This window comes from Anomalospiza imberbis, chromosome 8 (genome assembly GCF_031753505.1).
Source record: "Anomalospiza imberbis isolate Cuckoo-Finch-1a 21T00152 chromosome 8, ASM3175350v1, whole genome shotgun sequence".
In the NCBI taxonomy this organism is placed as follows: Eukaryota; Metazoa; Chordata; class Aves; order Passeriformes; family Viduidae; genus Anomalospiza; species Anomalospiza imberbis.
Genome location: NC_089688.1, coordinates 19,667,901 through 19,690,710, shown reverse-complemented (window position 1 = coordinate 19,690,710; position 22,810 = coordinate 19,667,901). Strand labels below are relative to the sequence as shown.

Genomic DNA, 22,810 nt, shown 5'->3' with positions numbered 1-22,810 from the left:
CTCTGTTTCTTTCAGATCACAGCATTCTATGAAGTTACCAGTTTATATTTTTGTGCAAGCTTTCTATCATGTAATTCTTTGCTAGTATATACTGATCTCCACTGTTTTTTTTTTCCCTACTTATTTTTATATTGGCTTTACGACATGATGAATTTGTTCTCTAATTTCATGTTCTTTGTTACTTCCTCTTACAGATAATAACTGTTCTCTCATTTTTCCTTTACTTTTCCTGTGCTGTTTTATTACCCACTTGTTTACTCTCCCCATCTCAATATCTCCTTTTTTAATGTCACTTTCTCATAAAATTCCTTCCTCTCTATTTAGAATTTATTCTCTTTCAAAACTCTAAATGCTGACTCCTGTTGCCTTCTCTGAACACCCCCATACATACAGACACATTGACTAAAAGCTTATTCAAAAATATGGCCTTCATGGCCCATAATCCCTGCATACCTTCTAATTTTTTATTTTGGGCTTACCAGTGAAGTACTAGACTTTCATCACTCTTCAGATTCAGAAATAACATTGAAACACAGGTAAACCAAAGGTACATGAGGAATTCTAAAGAAGGGTGGATGCTAGAAAGGCAGCAGAGAGACCTAATATCCATTTTCAGAACAGTCCTCCCTCAGATTTTTCTCAAGAGATACTGTTTTGTCTTATCACTGCCAGTAATAAAACTATCCTGAGATAATGGAGAATTACACAACTAGATGTATTGTTTGATTGGTAATATCCATGATGTTTTACTACTTCCAGACACTTTTGGAATTTCAGTTCTTAGGTCAATTCATGGGATTAGTCAGTTTTATAGTCCTCAGAATTTGTTTTCTGACTTAGCAGAGGCAATAACGAAGATTCTGAGCAGGCCTGGAATGATAACAATGGAATGATAAAAAACGTTCTTTTACCTTATATCTTCTGTAAGTTCATCAATCAGCTTCAACCACATCTCAGCTAATCTGTTTTCAGACACTTTAGCCTGCATTCCTGATTTTAAGGTGGCTAAGTTGGATTGCTGAAGAATTTAAAAGAAAAGAATTTGCACTTATAAACTTCCTGTATGGTTTACGGTCAGTAGGAGTTTCAAGACTTTGATCTTATTTATTCATGTGTGTAAAGGCCAAACCAAAAAAGGACTCATGTTTAAAATTAATTTGTATTTAACAGGACTATTCTGATATTCTCCCCCAGTGTATTTAACAAAACATGCAAATAACAGTCCCACAGACTTAACATGCTTAAGTCCCACAGACTTAACCTAACCAACACTGAGGTCTCTCCCTTCCCGTGGGAATTCCCTGTGGATTCAAGCAGGAGCGTATTGAGCCTTGCTAAAATACAGGCCTATGATTAACAGTGCCATTTGTTACACCAAGCAACTTTTAATTTTGACTAAGAAAAAAAGAGAGAAAGTATCACAAAATTTCCATAATGTGCTTAAAATGCCACTTTTTGATTATACCTCTAAATGAAAAAGAGTAAAAATGAAAAGCCTATCACAAAAAGAAAGATTTAAAATGTCTTACCAGTCTTTCAGCCATGCTTAGGATTACATTCACAGGGTCTAATCTATGACTTATGTCCTCCCAAAAAGATGTCAGTGTTACAACTGGCTTTGTGTTTGCCCATGGCAAGTAGTAATAGTAATTACCTGGTGTGAAACATTTGTATGTAAGATTTAGAATTCATGGCAGGAATACATACTGTACACTGTTGCTACATTCATATCATTTATCTACAAATCATTAAGAACATATAAGCTACTCCAAATTCACAAAAGGATTTATATTTTCCAGCCACTATAGCACCTGTTGAATGGTAAATGTTCACTTCCATTAGTTTCAAATTGTTCCAAAATACAACAGATTTTAAAAACTAAATTACCTGTTAACATATTCTTTCCCATAACATACTGATGTAGATGGCACATTAATATAGCTTTATCTTTGAAATAAAATATTCAAATAATAATTTTCTAGAGTAAGTCTGATTATTTCATTTCATACACAGGAAAAAAACTAACAACTACTCTTTGCAGTTAATTAAAAAATATAGCTAAAATTTATTTTCCTGTAATCTAGCTAATTTGTTTTTTTCTAGGCTGAGAGATGTATGGTTTAAAAACAAGTTATTATTTTACTCTAAATCAGAATATTAAAAGTGTGTTTTCCCTATTTAACTCTAGATACCTCTAAAATATCACGATTCCTTCTCCTGGCAAAGCTTGTGAATATCTAGTACACAGTCAAAAGATTTCACTGAATTCTGCCAAAATTTCACTCATAACCTCGGTAGGGGCTTGCCGCATGTATTCCATACATGCAACTTCATCTCAAAAGCTGTGAAGAGCCACACACTCTGTCATATCTTCAGGAAGGGTTCATATCTTCAGCCACACACTTCCTGTCATATCTTCAGGAAGTGTTCAGTGCAGTTTGGGCTGACATTCCAAAGCCATAAATAGCACTTCCAAAAGACAATTTTAGATTATTTCATCCCCAAACCAGAGCATCCTTACCATCAAAAACGGCGCGGCTGTACTGAGTCGTTGATGCCAAGGGTTTGCAGGTGGTGTCAAACTTGTTGCCGTAGTTGCCGATGCTCACTTCGAACTGGATGGGCTCTCCCGTGTCTTGCAGCATTGTGGCAGAATGAAACACAGCAGCCAAGCAGAACTTCCGTCTGCGCTGGTATTTCTACCAAAACAACTTTTTCAGTTGTACTTCAAACCAGGATGCACAATTATTAAAAAAACTATAGCAAAATCTACATGGAAATAATAACTTCAATATTTGTACTATTTTCTGAGACGAAACCAAAAAATATAATGTGTATAATAAATTACTGTATTTGATATTATAAAATGTTTCAGATTAACAGTTCTTGCTACAAGGGAACAACATTTTTGTAGCCACTAATCCTCAGCCACCACTAAAGGCCTCTCTTAACTTGGAGATTGAACTCTATTGTACTGATTTTAGTGAGTTAGATCACTCTCTAAAAACAACCAGACAAGGCACATCTCTGCTACCAACAGTGACAATAAAACAAGGATTTACCTCGACAACCAGTAAGTCATCATTAGGAATCATTTCTAATTTTTTATTAATAGGCTTGCTTTCAGATAATGTAGATAGTTCAACCAGAATTCTCCCTCTATACGCAACTCCTTCTCCCTGTAACATGAACACACATCAAATCAAAATTTATATATTTACCCTAAAGAAGCATTTTTTTTTAGCTGTACATGATTCTGGCTTCACTAAAGTGTTCTCAAAACTCCTGCTGAGGCATGGATGTATATATTGGAACGAGTGAAATAAAGCAGTTGGCTTAACGCTAGAAGTGAAAAACACATTTATGCAAACAAGGAAAGAAGAAATAAAAATGCATGCAAAGATGCAGTTAGTGAAAATTGTCAAAATCATTGCTGCTCCTTCAAAAATACCTTTAAAACAAAACCAGATAGGAATGGAAAATACAATCATCTTCTTTATTAATCTTAAATATAAAATATTATTCAAAATAAAGAGCAAGAGGTGTGTAGTGTGAAAAAAACCCATTAAAATGAATTTAAAAGAATGGTTAAAATGATTAAAAAGAATTGCATTAATTATTTTATGAAAAAAATTAATAAAGAAACTTACCTTTCCAAAGTTTAATTCATCATATGGGTCTGGGAATCCAGTGTATTCTCTTGGACTTCCGTAAAAGTTTAGGTAACAAGGCCCAAATGTTGGTAAAAAGCCAACTTCAGTTTCTCCAGAATTTACTAACAGAAGACATGACCATTATACCTTTGTTAATTACCATATTAAGCCAGAAAGAAACAAATAACATTACTATCAAATCCATTAGAAGAAATGTTAGATATTAGTTAGGTATTAGTAATATAAGAACACTTTATTCTCTGGATATACCATATGAATTTAAAGTAATTATACCACTGACTGTACTTGTACCTAACTTCTTTCTTCACTGTACAACACTTAAACTAAATGCAGCAAAACACTTCATGCAGCAAAAATCCCACAGAATGAGAATTTATGTCCCACTCCAAATATATGGCTTTGATTTATGTACAAGGGTAATATGTTCTTATGTTAACAGAAAATATGCTTTCTAGAAAAAATGAAACTGAGTAAAACAACATTTGCAATCACTTAAATGGACAGGCCAATGATCAAACTAAACAGCCACAGAAAAGATGCACTCTCTAGCAGCAAAAAAAGAGATGAGAAACATGTCAACGTTGCAACCGAAATTTCCTGGAGTGATCTGGAGCACAGAGAGGGATGCACTTCTTTCTCAGGGGAAAAGAAGGCTGAGGTTAGACAGGGGCAGTAAAGGGTTATGCTTTGTGTGGCTATGCCACTACTGAGTGACACGAGTGGACTGTAAAAGTGAATGTGATGATGTAATTTGCTGTCAACAAAAAGTCACCCATAACCTGCACAATATAAAATAAAGATTTGCAGTTCTCTATTTTGCAGCTGGCTACTTTCACACCCTTACCTCTGAATCAGAAACAGTTCAAAAACTGAATGAAAAAAATCATTTGAATAATGTCCAATTTTTAAAAAATTCTAAGACTGAACCGCTCACATCAGACCTCAGTATGACTAGGTTTAAGATACAGATATGTGTTAAATTAATCCATTCACTACTTACTGATGCCAATAAATTAAAGAGAGTATAAATTTAGAAACATATAGACAACAAAAAACCCTCCCAAAACTGGAATAAAAAGAATTTGTTTTCTATTTTTAAAACTTAAAATTCAGTTGTTTACTTTTAGAAGGCTAATGATCATCTATAATATCTATAATAGAAAGTGACTCTGAGAAATTATTTCAGCCTTTAACTTAACATTACTTTATTGAGAAGGGAGGACAGTAAATGAAGTACCATGTGGATGAATGCTGATCACCTTTCAACTGCTCTCCACTTGTATTTCTTTCTCACTACTTCAATATTTACCAGAAAGTCTTTCAAAGCTGTATGTCAGTCTGGGAAAAGTCACCTCCCCAGGTAGTAACAGAATCAGATTTTTTTTTTCCAGATTTTGTTTATACAGCTTGCTAAGCATAAGCAAAACAGCCACTAATTATTTTAGGCAGTTATTTACTTCTGCAAGGCTCTGCAGTTGCAAATATACCTGTGATCTCATAGTTAAAAATTTCAAGCCATTGTTAGACTAAGCACTCTGTAATTGAAGCAACTGCATGCTCATCTCTAACACACAGCTTGAAGCACCAGCCAAACAGAAATATTTTCAAACCAATTCCAATGCCAAAACTGGTTTATAGAGTTAGTTATGTTTGATACTCTGTAATCACAATGGTGAAATCTTTTAGACAACAAGAATTATTAAAAATATTTTTAAGCTGATGGAGTATCTTAGGCAATACTCTTCAGTTTGGGCAATGGAACACAAAATCAGTAACAGGTGAAGAGATAAACCTTCATATGATGAAGCCCCTGTTCCCGAAGATGAAAAATCTGTATTATGAAAAGAGAAGTAGTTATATGACAGTAACAACAGCACTTAAAAAAAACCCCACACACCACAAAGCAATCTCCTTTGAAAATAAAGTTGAAAACCTGAAAGAAAATAAATTTCATATTTAATTTGGCCAGCATTTTGGTTCTGGCTAATATATGAAGGTATTACTCTTCCTGCACAAATTCCAAAGGGGAAAAAACCAGCATGTATCTGACAAAATATCTTGTTTTAGTGCTTATTTTTCAGCTTTGTACAATTCTCCTCCACACAAAATACAGATTTATTTTTAAAACAACTTTTAAAATCTTAAGGACATTTTAAAACCCCACTACATTTCAGGGCCCCTTAGACTATCTACATTTACATTTACTGAAGACAATAGACTAGTTCAGTTTCACAATCCTTTAGAAGCCAGAACAGGCTTCAGGCACAGCACTAAAGAGAAGATAACAGAAATGGCTATTCCAATGCCAGTACCTCAGCAGAGAGAGAAACCAAACTAATCTCCCCAGTTACTGAGTGTCTGGTTTGAAGTGTAAATGCTCTGTGGCTCAGCTGCAGTTCAAGATACACACTCATAGGGGAGTACAAGTGATCTCTCCAGAGCTGAATTCTCCCCAACAGCCCAACCCCTCTGTCTTGGCTTTCCCATTGCCTCTTGCTTTTGCTTCTGGCTGTGCATATAAAGAAAATGTTTGCATGAAGTCTTACTTCAACAGCAGTCCTTCTAAGAGGACTACTTTATAAGCTTTTATGTGACTGAAAATACAATTCTATCCAATTCTTGCCTCCTTACTCACGTCAGTATAGGATTGGAGCCACTAACTTTGGTTTTAAACATCTGATATAGCCACCAACCTAAAGACAAATTGGTCTGTCTCAGACAAGTACATATCATACAGATTTTATAAATTCAACAGAAAAAATAGTAATTTAGATTCTTATTGTGACAATGGTGAAAATGATTTTGAGACAGTGTCCTTCAAACTACTGTAGACAGATAAATACATATTTAAGCCTGTTTAACCTTGAGGTTTACAATGCTGTTTGGATAACTAACATGCAAATCATGTTCACTAAAAAGATAAAGCAATTTTTCTGGCAAGTTAACACAGAATCCTAGTGTGGGAGCTGGCCCAATTGTATGAAAGATCTTGCTACAAAAAGAGGTGATTACAGATATAGATCACAAAGAAATGATAAATAATCACAAGACTGTATTAGAATATAAATGTAACTGGATTTTTTCTAATATGGTCCAAAATATTGGCAAAAAAGTATTTCTTATAATATTTTAAAGAAGAGTTTTATTACAAAGCTATTTTCCAATGGGCACAACATGTCAGGCACCTCATATCTTGCTTAACTTGTTTGCTTGTAGTTAATTGGTCTTGGGTTTTAGCTGTGTGAAATTACATATCCAGCCATCTCTACTGATGGAAGCATATAAATCCATTGTCTGCAATCACAGCAGTGCAGTCAAAATCAGAGTTACAAAATAGGAGTACAGAGCATTTGTGCAATGAGATGCAGTGCCTGCTTCTAGTCAGCTGCTGATCAGAGCAGTGATTGTCCCAAGTTCCCCAGCATCTGCAAACAGCCCAGTGGTGTCCAGGAAATGAGTATGTGGTTCTAGAGTCTCTTTAGTCTAACTACCCCGGAACATTCAACAGCTTTTAGGTTCTTGTCTCAAAGATAGAACAGATACTCTTATAAGGTAGCAAAAGGAGTCTTTTTTCCAGTGTCTAAAGAAGAAAAGGTTCTGAAGCAGCGACTCCAGATTGTCTTGAAATTAAATATCTTATTATGCATCTAAGTAAACTTGCATATCTTACACATGGTAGATTGTGATATCACATCATTTTCTGAATTTGGGAAAGTACTCATAAATTTACTTGGTTCATTAATATGTGTGTATATATATATATATATGTAACAGAAAACTAAATCTTGAATTACTTCTATTTCCACCATGATGTGGTTTAGTCATTAAAATTTTAATACTTTACTTTTTAAAGTCCCATGGAATGTTTTCTAGGAGCATTGTTTTGAAAATTTTAAAAGGAAAAGACAATCCTGTTGCCAGGGAACTGAGAAACTCTAGATAAATATATACTTTCTTAGAACACTGATCTTTGCCATTCTGTGTAACACAAGAGAAGACAGTGTGTTACACAATGCTCAAGCAATCACCTTCAATCTCTCCTCCAGAAGAAGCAATTTTTGAGAGACTTAAATATGTTGTTCCAACTACATCATTTTTTGTAAGTCGATCCCTACAAAAAAGGAAAAGAAAGAAGATTTTATTTAAATATAATGCTGGTCATCACATACAGTGGCAAGCTACTAGTACACACATTTTCTATGATCTGAAATGCTTCAACATTAAGTTACAAGAGTGGGCTGTAGACCATGAATAAGTCACCTGACTTTTACACTATCATTAATCAGTTACAGTACTCAGTTCTCACTGCACACAATTAAAAATAATCTCATGTTACACTAATCAGATCCCCTCTAAAGAAACCATAAAGGTACTTAAACACTTGCTTTAGTACTCTCATGCACTGTAAAAATACCTGACAACTATAGAACTAGACTTTTCTCTGCTTACTATCATTTAGCTTAAGTAATTTGATTAAAAGTCATAACTCACCAGTCAACAACTGAAAGTTTTATTTTCTCACACATCGAGGGAAACTGAAAAAAAAAAAACAATGAAAGTAAAATAACTCCTTACATTTTTCACCTCTGTAATGTTAATGCCCTGAGTTCAAAAAAAAAAAAGGCTGTTTACTATGGAAACAAGGGTAAAAAAACTGACCTTGATTTGAAGGTAAATAATTTGATTCCATTCCGGATTAGCATTTTTCTCAATTATATTTGTGCAAACCTGCCAAAAAATGAAATCAAATATACAACAGAACATCAAAGATAAAACAGAAAAAAATATTTACTAGCTATGATTTAGGGCACATCATAATCTGATTGGAAAAATTAGGGATAGTAGTCAATGAATCCTGGATTAATGCTGCAATGAGCCATTGATGCTCAACGAGTCTTCCACTGATAACTACTGTTAGAGTATTCTGCATATGCAGCATTAATGACTTTTAGAGAAAAAGAAAATGTAGAAACAGCGTTTAAATTTGAGATTTGGGTTATCCTGCTTTATTAATTATTAAATTATTAAAGCTTGTTATTTCCACAAGCCACAATTTAACCTGCTTTTATCACTGCAGAGAAATGAGATGAAGGAATTACTTGATTCCAGCTTTCTTTATGCAGATTTTAGGGCAGATGAAGAATGAATAGTAGGGGAGAGGCTGCATAATTTGCTGGTCATGTCTTCTAAAGATCTTCTACACTACTGGGTGTGGTAACCTGACTATATAGCACATTAAATGACTGACAAAAAATTGACTAGTAATGAATATAAGTTGTGTAATTGTGCTCCAGATCAAATTTGGCATTCTAAGGAACACATTATTATTTAAATGTACAAATGCAGTTAATCTGTCTAGAAAGACCCGTGTCACCAATTACTAAAAGCAATCAGCAACAACTAGTAGGCAAGCAATCTGGCATATGTTAGTTCTACCCTTTAGTCATACATTCCTTTCATTAATCATCAGTTTTACACCCTTTCTCTTGTACCTTGAAGTTTGTCATGTTACAAAGTTAACTTTATTTTTTCATTTTTTTATTTCCATAGTTCCAGTAAACGTAAAAATTCATGTTGGTTTATGAAATCTATTCTCAGGACTACAATTAGAATACAAAGGTACAGATGTTTACTAAATTACCTTTTTCCCAGCAAAAGAAACTTCTACAAATGGATCTACAAGGTTTTTCTTGTCGGCTTCTCCTCCAAATATTTCCTTGACAGTTTGTGCAAAAGCATCATCCACTGGAGAGGTGTCAAAGATTAGATTAAGGTAGTTGTTTTTATTATTATTATTATTATTATTATTATTATTATTATTATTATTACTACTACTACTACTATTCCTAAATAACAAATTGCCCATTGCAATCTACCAAAATCAACTAGCTCACAGATCTAGGAAGGGTGAAGTCTAACTTCATAAACAAAATTCAAAATGCTGCAGATAAAAACTGAGAATTTTGACTTAGGAGCAATTTTAAGAATATATATTTTTCAAACATCATAAGAAGTGCTGATGTGCTCCTGAATTTAAAGGCATCACTGCATTCTACATGTATTTGAAGACATTGCTATTTGGCATAGATACAGGTGAGAAAATATGCTAGTAAGGGATAAAAAGTCATCTATATTCCTTTCTGAACAGCTAACACAAATAACTATTTCTAACAGAATTCAAACACCAATGGACAAGTAGGGAGAAGCTACTGACTTTGTGGAATGTCCTCAGCTCTGTAGATTTTGAGAAGGAAAGTGACCCATCGAAGTGCAATCCCAGCAGGTAATAAAAGATTGCTCTCCACATCATCACTTTCATTATCTCTCTCCCTTTTTTCAACCTGTTGGGGGGTACAGTTGTAGACAAAAAAGACAAGGCAATGTACAGAATTAGAATTAGGGTGATTAGCTAAACTGTTGATTAGCTAAAGACTGGTGTCAGTCTCATGATGAAGAATGAGACTGTATCAAATTATCAAGCCACAAAAATTTAATTCTAGCAAAACTATTTTATTTTCAGTTTTATCTCTAAAGCACTAAATTGCAGGAGCCCGTTACAATCACACTTTTAAAATCACCATCATCAGACAATGATGATTTTGGCATATATACAATGCCAACTTCATGCAAATTTCATACTCATCTCATGAGAAGGCAATTACTACAAGTAGAAAAGGCTTACAAGTCTGATATGCTTCCTCATTTCAAAATAAACACACCACAAATAACTAGACATATCCTTGTGATTTCAAGAATCATGAGGATAGCAGAGAGGAACAGATAATACAAAACTAAAAGGCAATCTCCCATGGTTCTGAGGACCACATTATATTTAACTAAGGAGAACAGTATGCAAAAATATCAGACAGGAAGAAAAGCAAAACTACAGGCAATGGTCTGCTAAGAAAAGCATTACAAGAAAAAATCACCTGTCTTCACCTTGACTGAACAGCAGACAGTGAAGGATTGGATTGTTTAAACTACCTGTGCTTTCATCTGCATCAAATTACTTGTGCCTGACTTGTAATGATTGAGGGGTCTAATCTTCACCAGGAAAAATTTGGTGGTACTCTGGCTTCTCTATGGGCTTGTCTATGTTTGGTAGTATAGTGGAGACATTCCTGACTTAGTCCTGGAACTGGTATCCGTGTTACTCTGCCTGCTTAGCTACACTAAGGAGAGTTACATATTAGCTTGCATGCAAAACCAGGCTAACACATCTCTACTTCCAGTATGTCAAGGAGCATCCACAAATGGTAGAGGTTGCTTAACTGAGCAGAATAACAAAACAAGCTTTGAGTTAGCCACTTAGTACAGGACGAAACCACTAGTAAATTCTGTCTTACTTATAAATACTGCTCATAGAGCAAATTACACTGTATTAAAACAATGTTGGGGGGATACAAATAAGTATACATGGGATGGAGAGGGGAAGAAAAACATTTAAATTAAACTTACTGGTGGCTCATCTCCAGTTCCCAGGACAAACATGCTGACTTTCATATAGCCTTTGGCTCCTGAATTTGTATCTTCAGGATCACTCAGCAAAAGCCACTTTCTCATGACTGCGTGGCCTAAAATAAAACAAACATCACCACCGGCCCCAGTAATGTCCATTACAAAATGGCAGACATCATATAAGCAGTGGGCTATTTCAAAATATGCTTTATCCTAAATTACCCGAATTATTTAACAAAATAATCCTGTCCTAGACAGGTCTCAATAGTGCCATCCAAAACAAGAAATCTGGTGCTAAACTATTTTGGTATACTAATTCAGGGACATAGTTATAAAATATTTTTGCATTGTTTTTCAAATTTTAGGTCTTTGATAAAAAAGGAGCTTGTTGTGAATTCACTGAAAAGAGTTATATATTTTTGGATTTTTTGAAATTAATACTTAAAGCCACAAACTTAAATAACTTAATGTAAAGTTTCTTCTTTTACTTGAGAAATTTAAGGAAACATTTCAACCTGTAGTTTCAAGGAAAGAAGTTCTGAAGTAACCATTACTTACCAGGCTCATCATAAACATAGCCAATGTCAATCTGAAATAAAGATCAAAGGCATTACCTCTGAAGAAATATCAAAACAGAAAAATGGTTGAGCAACTCCCCCCATTTTTTCACAGGCAGTACTACATTGTTCTCTTGTCACAAACAGAAGGCAGTTTACATAGAATATTACTGGGAGGAAAAAGAGAAAATGCCTTACGTTGAAAAATGAGGGATTTCAAAGGGATAGAAAAGCCAAGAAGAAAAAGAAAATGCAAGAAAATATGATTAGAACTAACACATGTAGTTATTTTCTTCTTCTCTTGGATCCCCAGCTTTTTCATTTACCAGAGACACAAGAGGGGGCTGGCTTACTGCTTTTTGAATTCCCTAAGCTCATTCATTATTTTATGTTCAGATAGGCTTTTCAGAGCACTTTTGTTCCTTCTTCCTGCTCAACATTACATCCTTCAGTTCCAGAAGTGAAATTTGGTTTTTAAAAAATGAATAATTTCCTCTTATTCATTAAGAATTATGACCATTTCTTTCCCCATTGTGTCAAATCTGGACAAGATTGCCTCATTCATTGTATCAGATTTTAAACATGTTCAGGAATGTAAGTATGTTTGCTCATGGCAGTTGGGGCCAGTATTCCTTGCAGGTGAAGTCTTTCTAGACAGAATTACCCTTGTGGTTTCCTGTTGGAATGTGTGCCTGCAGGAACAGAAAGTAGCTGAGTGACGTGCTGCCACCTGCTTAGTGAATAATCAGTCTTCCACACAGCAATACACCACTGACTGAATCACTAGAAATCACAAAGAAAATAAGCAGTGAGAAGCAAAAAGCAATCAGCTTTGTGGCAGAAAGTGTTTCATTTAGAAAAGAGCACTCTTCCCTCTTTGCATATTTTTGTAAAAAGCTGGTCTAGAGACCTATCGGATTTATGCAGTACCAAATCAGCGAGCAGAAAAGACAGCCAGTACTGATACTGGAAATGTTGTAACAGTGGACCCCAATAGCCATTACAATTGCCCTGGTAATTCTTGTCTGCTTCCCAGAGTTGACCATAACAAATCCAAATAAAGACCATCTCATTAATATCATCAGCACCACAGAAACTACTTCAACTACATGAATTTTCCACCATTGTTTTTACTTAACTTCTGACCAAAGGAAGACCTCTCCACATATCTGAGAATGTGTTATGCCACCATACATATCGCTATTCTGCCTATTAACTACCAAATAAAATTATCTCTTCAAACTCTACCTCAAACCAAATAATCACTTGACCACAAAAGAAGAAAAAATTACCTGGATGCAAATTAGAGAACTTGGTATATAAACCACACAATTTTTTTAACAGTACTCTTCTACTCAAATACAAAAAGCTGCTTATTAGTGCTTTGAGCATATGGTCTCTAGCTTAAGAAGCAAGACATCATCATGACCCCATGAAAAATAAGTATAAATTTAAACATTTAAAACCAGTACTTAAAATTTTTCTCCCATTTTATTTAATTTAGTCCAGATATGGAACTTTCTTCATACCCACCTTAAATTCACCCATTAGACAGTCTGCTCGTAGAGAGTGAGAATCATACACCTAAAAAGACAGAGGAGCATGAAACAGGAATGTTCCTAAACAGCCTGGTGAAATGGCCAGAGGATGCTACAGGTATCCAGCAGCCTTGTGACTATGCACTGGTTTTTCTTACCCGAATGCTAATGGTTTCATCAAGCAGCTCTAAAGGAGTCATGTGGACATTGTAGAAAAATATCTGTCAAGGTAAAAACAAACAAAAAAACCTGTCTTAAAATGATAAAGACATAATTACTTGAAAATAAAATGCAAAAGCATTATTTTAAGAGGCATGCGAAGCATGCCTGATACAGCACTTTTGCCCCACCTCCTTGCTGGATATATTATGTGGTAACAGTGCAGAATGAAAAACTGAATTTAGTAAATTGACTCAGTACAACACAGACAGGACAGCCACAACTTCCATTTGAACAAACACTGTCAGCATAACTGTGCTGCAAAGTTCCAGCACTGCCCTTTGCTCCTTGCTCTGCACTTCATATTTTTCTCAGCGAAACAACTTCAGAAACTATAAAGTTCATTTGCCAGAACATTAAATCCTGGTCTAACCATCTCTGTTGTAGTAGTCAAAGAAACCTTGTTTAGGGTTAGTGGTGAAAGTGATTCCTATTCCAGTTTTAGACTACTATGGATATTGAGACTGCCAAAGAATTTTTTCAATATAAGGTACAACCGGCTTTCTGCCCTCCCTATTTTTTCCATGGCTTCAGAAATATTGACTGCTACCTACAGCTTAGTTCAAGTTTCAATTTTTTATAAATTCCTTGGTCTTGCCTGTGTGCGTTAAACATGCTTGCCATGCAATTCCATAATCTTCTGAATTTTTCACACATGCCCAGATAATCAGTTATCCTCAGATTTCTCTCTATTACACTTCAGTTTTGCAACACTAGTCTTCCAGCTGTGGGATCATTCTATTGCCCCTTAGGTGGCTTTGAATTCTCTCCTGTATTTCAGTGTGTTTGATGCACACACCCCCCGTCTGGACAGAGAAATCTAGTTGTGCTTTTACAAATCATGGGTAGCAAGGCAGTGACATTTCCAGACTCTGTGGCAGTCTATGGCATTGCATGCTAAGCACTTGTCTGCACACACCACAGAGGTCTACAATGATTTCAAATTAATTTTTCTGTGATTTTTATAACCTGAACACAACTATTCAGAGTGATTCTGCCACAAGACCAACTGCACCAAAGAAAACATTCCGTATGTCTCATATAAAGTTTGACTTCCTTCTACTTAGTTTTATCTGCTAAGACTGTCAGTGACAGAGATGTGTTTAGTGATGTGAATGCATAAAGAAAGGGACTGGGAATGGCATAATGTATGTTAGCCATAATTACCCACAAATATTAGTAAATTCTTATTAATTGATCATAATGAAAGCTGTATTAGCTACTTCTCAACATTTGATAGCCTCAACACATCAGCTAGAGTGCTCTTACACTTACTTCATCAAAAAATGGGTTATTTCCCCTTTTGATTCTTGTCCGGTGTGTCTGACCACAAACATGAACTTTGACAACTGGTTTTATGTTATTTCCAGGTAACTGACGACCTTCAATGATTCTAACACGAATCTGAAAAAAATCAAATACTTGTACTAATTAATTCTCTATATTATCTGTGATCCTGATCACAACAATTCCTTATTATACCTCCAAAAATGTTAGCCAACATCTGAAGTAGCTGACAGATACAAAGCAGACTTTGCAAGCTTAATTATGACATTAACTAATTTTACAAGACAAGTTAGAGTTAATTATTTCGCTGGAGTTTTTTCACTTGCCTTTACCATTTATTTTTAGAACTGCTACAGTAGTTTGAAATATTTACAACTATAAAGTAAATAAGGTTCATCCCTATTTCAGTCAGAACTGTACAAAATCAGACATCTCAGTAACAGGAACATTTGAGGAATAATTTTGAAATACTGGCTTTCAAATGAAGAGGCTAATTATCTCTGTGCTGCATTAGATAAGCTGACATTAAATTATGCTCAGGCTGTGTAAAAGGAGGAGTGTTAAGCTCAGCAGAAAAAGGAAAAATGCAGTATCTAATAAATCTAGTACCTGAAAATCTTGTGGCTTGTTAGAGAGCATTCTCCGAGTTTTCTTTCCTCTGGTGATGCGTTTAGCTAGCTGGGCTTCCTTTGTGCCACTTGGAACTGTTGGTGTGACACCACCAACTGGACCATCCAACCCATCCTCATAATCTCCATCATCTTCTCCATCTCATACAGCAAAAAAACCAGTGCAATTAATAAATAAATAGCAGAACTTGCTGTTGAAGTTACAGGAGTAAGAGTCTGATATTCAAGAGTTCCACTAAAATTCTATTATTAGCTCACATCAACAATGTTTTTGCCAACTACATTCTTCCAACTCCTTTTGAAAGCTAGTCATTCTAGCCTGCTTAAGAACAACTTATATCCTAACCAAACTTACTCTAGCTCAGTCTCTATTCTGGATGCAGAGTGTCTAATACAATTCCCATACACTTTTTAAATCAACCAATTCAAGTAAAGATGAGCTGTAATCATTCTCCAACTAGTTCACAATTCACCACAAGGGATTCATTTTATTCCAGCTGAATAAACATTGCTGTTCAATGAATCTTGCTGTTTCCCATCAGCAAGACTAGGCTATAGCACAGCACTGGTTTTTAGTTCAGAACCTTGCATGCACAAATACATTTAGGGCCTGCCAACCAAAATAAAACTGAATCCTTCTCCACAACATTTAAGTGTGGAATAAATTTTCAGTAAGGCTCTTTGACAGTTCTGAAATCATCATACCTCTGTGGAAGACAGTTCTACAACCACATGACACTGTAATACTGAATCATATCCTGAGATTCCAGTATTGCAAAATAGGATCCATAAATATCTAGACCACAAAAGTGGTCACTTCCTTGTGTTTCCAGCTTTTCTTAACTGGACGGTGACTATGGTAAAATTTAGAAGGAGAATGAGCTGTGTCTCTGGTGGTTGGCATTAACAGAATGTATTCTAACTTCATAAATTACAGGCTGATGATCACTTCGTTATACAAAGTCCGTCATGGTCCTTGTAAGAGATGTAGAAAACCAGAGAGACTGACATACTATGAATTTTATAGACATAAGACCCCACCCACATTTCTAACATCTCTCAAAATGCATTTGCCTGAATGGATCCATGCAGCTAACTGATTACATACCCTAGCACTTAACTTTTAATTCCTGAATTTGAGCTGCAGCTGTCTTTGGGAAAGTGATTTCATTTCATGGGAAATAGGTATTTGCTATAACTAACTAAAGTGTGTTTGATAATTCACACTGAAATAATTTTCATGCAGTTTCTGGGTGCTAGCTAAAAAACTGCCATTTATTATATTATCTGTATGTTATAATTGAAAAAAAAAATCAAATAATCTCATAAAAGTGAATTTGCATTTTTAGCCTTCAAGTGCACATTTCTATTAAATTACTTCGAAATGCAGTAGTTTAACACACAACTTTTGTGTTTATATTAATTATCCTTTCACTCTCCAAGAACACCTCTGAGAGAAGTCAGTGTAATCAAAACTTCCCTCCAGAAGACCCCTGATTTCAATATTTTTCTTCTTATGTTACTATCTTTCACCAAATAATGGTCAAACTGATTTACTTCTCCTCAACCACAAAACATTTATTAAACTTCCTTCTTTCTTCACAAACACAGCCTTGATATTAGGTTTATTATTTTCCAATCAACTGCAAAAGCTTGTTATTTCACAGTTCTTTTAAGAGTCTGGAAAACCAGATCTCAAAAATACTCTCAGAAAAAGCCTGGTTAATACGATATACAGAGAGACTAAAGAATATTCCCTACTGATCATAGTACTTCATTGCCTACTCAAATATCAACCTAATATAAAACAGTGTCTTCCAAAACTTAATTGTTCTACAAGGGAAAAGAGGTTTAATTAATCAAGAAAATTTTTTCACCAAGCTCCCTGACATTGAAAGTAATAGATGGAATGTCTCTGCTTTTTGCTTAGCCCTAGAATTGCAGCAGATAATTGCTTCTTCCTTGAGCATTCAAAAATCTTTCTTTCCTAAACAAAAGTAATTTTGAAAGGTTTTTAAACAAACAGAGAAAATTATGCTAAAATCCGTTTTATATCAGGAAATGCCAATTTTTTTCTTAGCTTCTGAATCATCCTTAATTTCTTTGAAATAACTATCTGGCAGTCTTGACATGCTTGCTTCTGGTGAACAGTGCTGCTGAATCTTCCTATTGCCTCACCTTAAAACAGCTCCTAGAGCTTTTAACAAAAAATGTTCTGAGAAAAGGATGAAATACCTTCCTGTGCACTGGTCCCTCCTGGATCAGTTGGATTTGCAGGTCCAGCTGGTGGCTCATATCCTACTACCAAATCAATTGTTGCCTATAGAGAAAAAGTTTTTTATGTAGCCTACAGTATTCACAACAGTTGATTTAAAGCAGTACGTTGCTCTAACACTGTGCATGAACAGTTAACTATTCATGGGCACAACAGATCTGTAATGTTTCAGCTACTAGTAAATCAATAAACTATTATTAATCTATATATATATATATATATATATATATATACACAAACAATATATATATATATATATATATATATATATATATATACACAAACAATAAAGCTTACACAATTTTCAGCTAATGGACTAGGTTCTAAAATAATATTTAAGAAATGGAGTCGCTATGTTTATATTTAGAAAAATCTGTCACAATACAAGCATGTAAGATGTCCTACAAATTCTAGTTTTAGTTCCACAATATTCATGGCTGACAAGGTAACATCCTAAATTTGCAGACAGAAAACAAAGGCAGTAGAGAAACAACACTATCTCATCAACAACTTAAGTCTGAACCATAAGTAATATTTCCTAGCTGGCTTCTCTAATTGCTTGTTCATATCTCCATCCTGGAAGAAAAACAATACATCATTTTCCATTCTAATTATAGAATTGTCTTTTTTGTGCTTGACTGTGCTTTTGGATTATTGAACAAACCATTATTATTACTAGTTGCCAGAGTAACATGAGGAGTCAGCAAAAAAAGCCCAACCCTGTGACCAACTAATCATGATATTAAACTGCAGCTGCTGAGAGACTGAAATTACGCTTAGAGTCTCCCATGACTGAGTGTACTAGAATGCAGTATGAAGTGCCTTAAAAGCTACACTGCACAAACACAGTAAGGTCCCAGATTCTAAAACCTACTTAATTAATAACTAAGTTAATAACCATTTAAATCTAAGCATGTGCTAAATCAAGTTAAGCAAGTTCTTGTGCAACTTTCTGAAGGGAGCTGGCAGTGAACATGTACATGATCATGTGCTTTCCAGAGTCAGTGCAATGACACAGGTAGCTGTTACAAAGCATATGGCAAAAAGGTGCATGTGGGAACTCCATCTGGTACTTGGAAAATGCACTTTTTCAACATCGGGCTGATTTCCATGCATACTCTGTGGTGCATAATATTTATTACACATATATACAAATACATAATATATACAGAGAAAACAAAATTAATTATCTCTGGTTATAAATTTCCTCTGTCTGGAGCTTTTGCTAGACATTTCCAAGAATTAAACTGATATTGCTGTAGCATTTTGATCAAAAATACAGTAAAAGAAGAAAATGTAAGTCACTCACTCCAGTTTCTTGTCCCCTGTCATTCAGTAGAGGTATGAGTTTGAAGGGAAAAGATCTGCTTTGGTTACCTACAAGATCTTTAAGTGCTACGGATGCACTGCCAATTAATCTGAAATAAAATAAAAATCATTATTAGAATGCAAATATACATCAGAGGTTCCCATTTTTCTTTTGCTACCATCTGTTAGTCAACCAAGTAACTCCAGCCATGACTTGAAAACACAAAGTACAACAAAAGACCATTGCAAACGCCATGTAATGATTGTGTACTGCTAATTTTTAATTTCTGCTTCATTACACTCAAATGTGTTGGCGTTGTTTATGGCAGCCACAGCTTTAACCTAAAAGAGGTAAAAAAAATAAATTATTTTTCATGTATTTTTGAAAATAATCCTGTGTGTATAACTTTCAATAGCAATGTCACTTATTTCCACCACTGAATTCTCATTGGTAAACTAAAGAATATAAAAATTTCTTTCCCTACAGATTTGCAAACTCTCAAGTGAGAAGTAGTGGACTAGGGACAACAGCTGTTGTACTACACAGAAAGAGACATAAAACCAGATAAATCCACGTCTTCGTAATGAAAACAGTGATACAGAACAAATGCAATCAATGTGTTTACTAGAGAATCACAAAATTATTCTTCTTGCTCATATTCTGCATTTTGGAACAGGTTCATCTTCTCCCTTCTAAATTCTCAGAATGTTTCTAATGGTTCTAGAGCAGTCTACCAAAGGAAGGTTTCAGAGGGATCAGACATGTGGTAGACTCTTCTGAGCTACTTCTGCCTACTTTGGGACTGCATCTGTCACTCCCACCCTCTCCCAGAAAGATGAAAATTGCACATACTTTTAGCCCAAGCGATTACTTTTAGGCAAAATTTCTGAGTGTGGTACTGGTCTCATGATACCTGGCACTGTGTTTCATTCCCATGGTATGTAGTAGCAGTTTACTCCCATACTGGAGTGGATTACTGGAATAACTGTGATTTTTTTTCAATGGAAAAAACCAAGATAATTTTAGCCTGTAAATATTTCAAAGCTCATGTGTCACAAATAAAATAGCAGCTTTGCTGCCAAAGAGGAAAAAAGTCCTGTACACAAAGAACCTGAGGTCCCCTGAAGTTACAGAGCTTATTCATGGAGCAGCTAAGGATGCAAGGGTATCTTTTCACATGGAGCAAGAGCACTATTATAGCTGCTCTTGCATACTCTGTTACGAGAACATAAATTATTTTTTTGCAAAGTGCATTAGGATACATAAGTATAAAACATCTATTTCCTCCAAATACACCTTCCAGGTATTACACATCACAACTTCTGTTCAGCTGCAGAAACTTATATGTTTTGAGATGACATAGAAGGGGAAAAAAGAGAAACAAAATATTTTTCTATGCACATTCGTAGAAAATTTATATAGACTTGACCTTCTGATTTGATATAAGCACTGGAGCTTATGAAGTGACTTCAAAACAATTCAGAAGCCACCCAAAGTAATCTCAAATCAGCAGGATGAATGTTTGAGCAACCACACCCTCCTATCTGGTGACATTAACTCAAGAATTGCCATTCACCTGTAGAGCTTTTCAAATTTTCCACTGTACATTTCCATTTCTACATCCTCATCTGCCCTGCACAAATGATAACTGCACACATTTGAATGCACAGTAGCCATTTTTAAAACAGTGATCACCTTCAGCAGATTGAAGAGGGAATCAGTTACACAGACTTCTTGCTTGCAACCAGTTGCCTCTATATATTGCCTCTCTAACTACATGCCTTTATTTCCCCCCCTTTAGCAGGTTGGGCAACAACAGTCTCCAGTCTTTTTCCACTCTAACAAGACTGAGAAATTTAATATTCAATCTATAAACTCTCTTAGTCCACTTCTAGACTTTAGCCAAATTTTAAGCTTTGGACACTATTCTGCCTTTCCAAAAGTTGTCCCGCTCACTGGATTTGGGATGTTTCACCCCTCCCTTATCAGAAGCACAGAACTGATGATGTTGGAAGGAATTACTCATGATCATCTAGTCCAGTGCCTCTGCTCAAGGTTAGTCAGCTAGAACAGGTTACCCATGACTGTGTCCAGTCTGGTTTTGAGCATACAGCTACTCAACAACTGAAGTAATACATTCCAAAGTGCCAAGGAATGCCTCAAAGTCGTCTGTAGGTCTCATCTTTGTCACTTTTGTACAAGTCTTAGAGAAAGACTTTTTTCTGACATGTTTCTGTCAGGTCTCTAATCTTTGGGCTAAGTCAGCTGCATCAGATCTCAGGAGCTGTTGCGAGATTATGTCCATCACCAGTTCACTGATGTTCAGTGCAGTACTGCAAGGTCTGCTCCTATACTTCCCTCTGACAGGTAACTAGACCCCAGTTCTCTGCACGGCTACTGTGAAATTGCTGGGCTCCTCTGAACTCTGAAGAGTTTTTACCTTCACGCAGGATTGTATGTGACCTCCATCTGAAGCCATGATTTACAAGATGACAAGGAATCCTTTCTTTCCAGCACAGCTGAAAAGACTTTCTACCGCCTGTACATCATCAAAGGACACTGTTCTTTGCTGGACCTATTCCAGCTTTCATCCTCTTGCCTGAGCAGATCAACATTTGCCCATTTAATTCCAGGTCACACTAGTCTTGTGACACCATCAAGTGTGACAGCTTCTGCTACTGGAATAGCTTAATGCATCCTCTGACCTTTCTTCATCAGCTGTTTTAGTAGAAGACCAAAGTAAATTAGTATTGTTTCTTTAATGTTTTTGGCTATTCCTAAGACTTCCACAGGTATAATGCCCAATCAGTCTGGTCTCTTAAACTTTTTCAGTTTTGCAGGAGTAAAGCAAAAACCCTGTTCTACAAGCAGTTTAAACATTCTGGCCTACCACTGGAGACGACACCAAAATTAAATGCAAAATCCCTAATCAGAAGCTCATTTTGAACCTTAGCAGGCCTACAACAGCTTCCCCATGCTGATAAAAGGAAAACACCTAGTTTATAAGCATGAAATCAATGAACTACTGATGACCAACTACTAAACACTGAGTTGCATTTGTGCCAAAGCTAATTAATCCGTTAGTGCTGTGGTTAGAACTTCCTGTTAGCTGCCTAAAAAACCAAGTGAAGTGAAACTTCACACCCATGTCTGGATCAGGAAGTGCTAACTCACAGTTCCAACCATTTTATTATTCCTCTTGGTTTGAAGGTAGCAATATATAGTAAATTCTTTAGCCTATCATGTCCTCTAGCTGCTTACATGCCACTTCTACAGGAAGCCCCAAGGTTTAAATTACTGAAGAGTCAAGCATTTAAATTATTTTCATCTATCTTTAAGGGTATATTTTGGCAGAGGTTTATATTTATTATTCTCATCAGCAACTTGATTCTATGCTGCAGTTACAATTACTAAACTCAACCTATCTTTCTCAGTGTGTATATTTCATTATAGAGTATGCTACAAGACCCAACACCCACCTTCTGTTATTCCTGCTATGTTTCCATATTTTTATTGAGAAAACCCTCTATTTGATCTTTACTTATTTGATAATACTCTTTGCAAGAACAAACTTTAAAAAAGAAACAAAACATGGATACTGTTTTGAACAAGGAAGAAAAGCCCAAAACTGAGTCTTAAGCTGTCTAGATCTTCCAAAACACGGATACTGTTTTGAACAAGGAAGAAAAGCCCAAAACTGAGTCTTAAGCTGTCTAGATCTTCCATACAATGGATGCAAGGCAATCCTGCAACTATGTACAGTCACACTGATGTGGAAAATAATCCACACAAAAGGGTACAGCTGTAGGAGGATTTAAACAATCTGGAAATTATTTAACGATGAGAAATCCTTAGTAATGATTA

The 22,810-nt window shown here is 35.4% G+C and overlaps 1 protein-coding gene across 7 annotated transcripts in view; it reads right to left on the bottom strand.

The window, feature by feature from the left end:
* The window catches only part of MYOF (myoferlin), a 62,788-nt gene that overhangs the window by 30,336 nt on the left and 9,642 nt on the right, over positions 1-22,810 (bottom strand). For 5 of the 7 annotated variants that reach the window (XR_011001396.1, XR_011001394.1, XM_068197668.1 and 2 more), the window contains exons 4-22: positions 18,947-19,055; positions 17,598-17,682; positions 15,343-15,503; positions 14,722-14,850; positions 13,386-13,448; positions 13,223-13,273; positions 11,691-11,721; positions 11,133-11,248; positions 9,889-10,015; positions 9,316-9,419; positions 8,334-8,402; positions 8,166-8,209; positions 7,703-7,785; positions 5,467-5,505; positions 3,651-3,775; positions 3,063-3,179; positions 2,522-2,699; positions 1,530-1,654; positions 912-1,018 (exon numbers count right to left, since the gene is read on the bottom strand). Coding sequence is in view for 5 of the 7 variants with exons in the window: in XM_068197668.1 (XP_068053769.1) it covers positions 912-1,018; positions 1,530-1,654; positions 2,522-2,699; positions 3,063-3,179; positions 3,651-3,775; positions 5,467-5,505; positions 7,703-7,785; positions 8,166-8,209; positions 8,334-8,402; positions 9,316-9,419; positions 9,889-10,015; positions 11,133-11,248; positions 11,691-11,721; positions 13,223-13,273; positions 13,386-13,448; positions 14,722-14,850; positions 15,343-15,503; positions 17,598-17,682; positions 18,947-19,055 (1,863 nt within the window). In the remaining 2 variants the exon portion in view is untranslated. Of the gene's footprint in view, positions 1-911; positions 1,019-1,529; positions 1,655-2,521; positions 2,700-3,062; positions 3,180-3,650; positions 3,776-5,466; positions 5,506-7,702; positions 7,786-8,165; positions 8,210-8,333; positions 8,403-9,315; positions 9,420-9,888; positions 10,016-11,132; positions 11,249-11,690; positions 11,722-12,353; positions 12,459-13,222; positions 13,274-13,385; positions 13,449-14,721; positions 14,851-15,342; positions 15,504-17,597; positions 17,683-18,946; positions 19,056-22,810 lie in introns of those variants that run through there. The other 2 variants (XM_068197666.1, XM_068197667.1) reach the window with 2 other exon arrangements.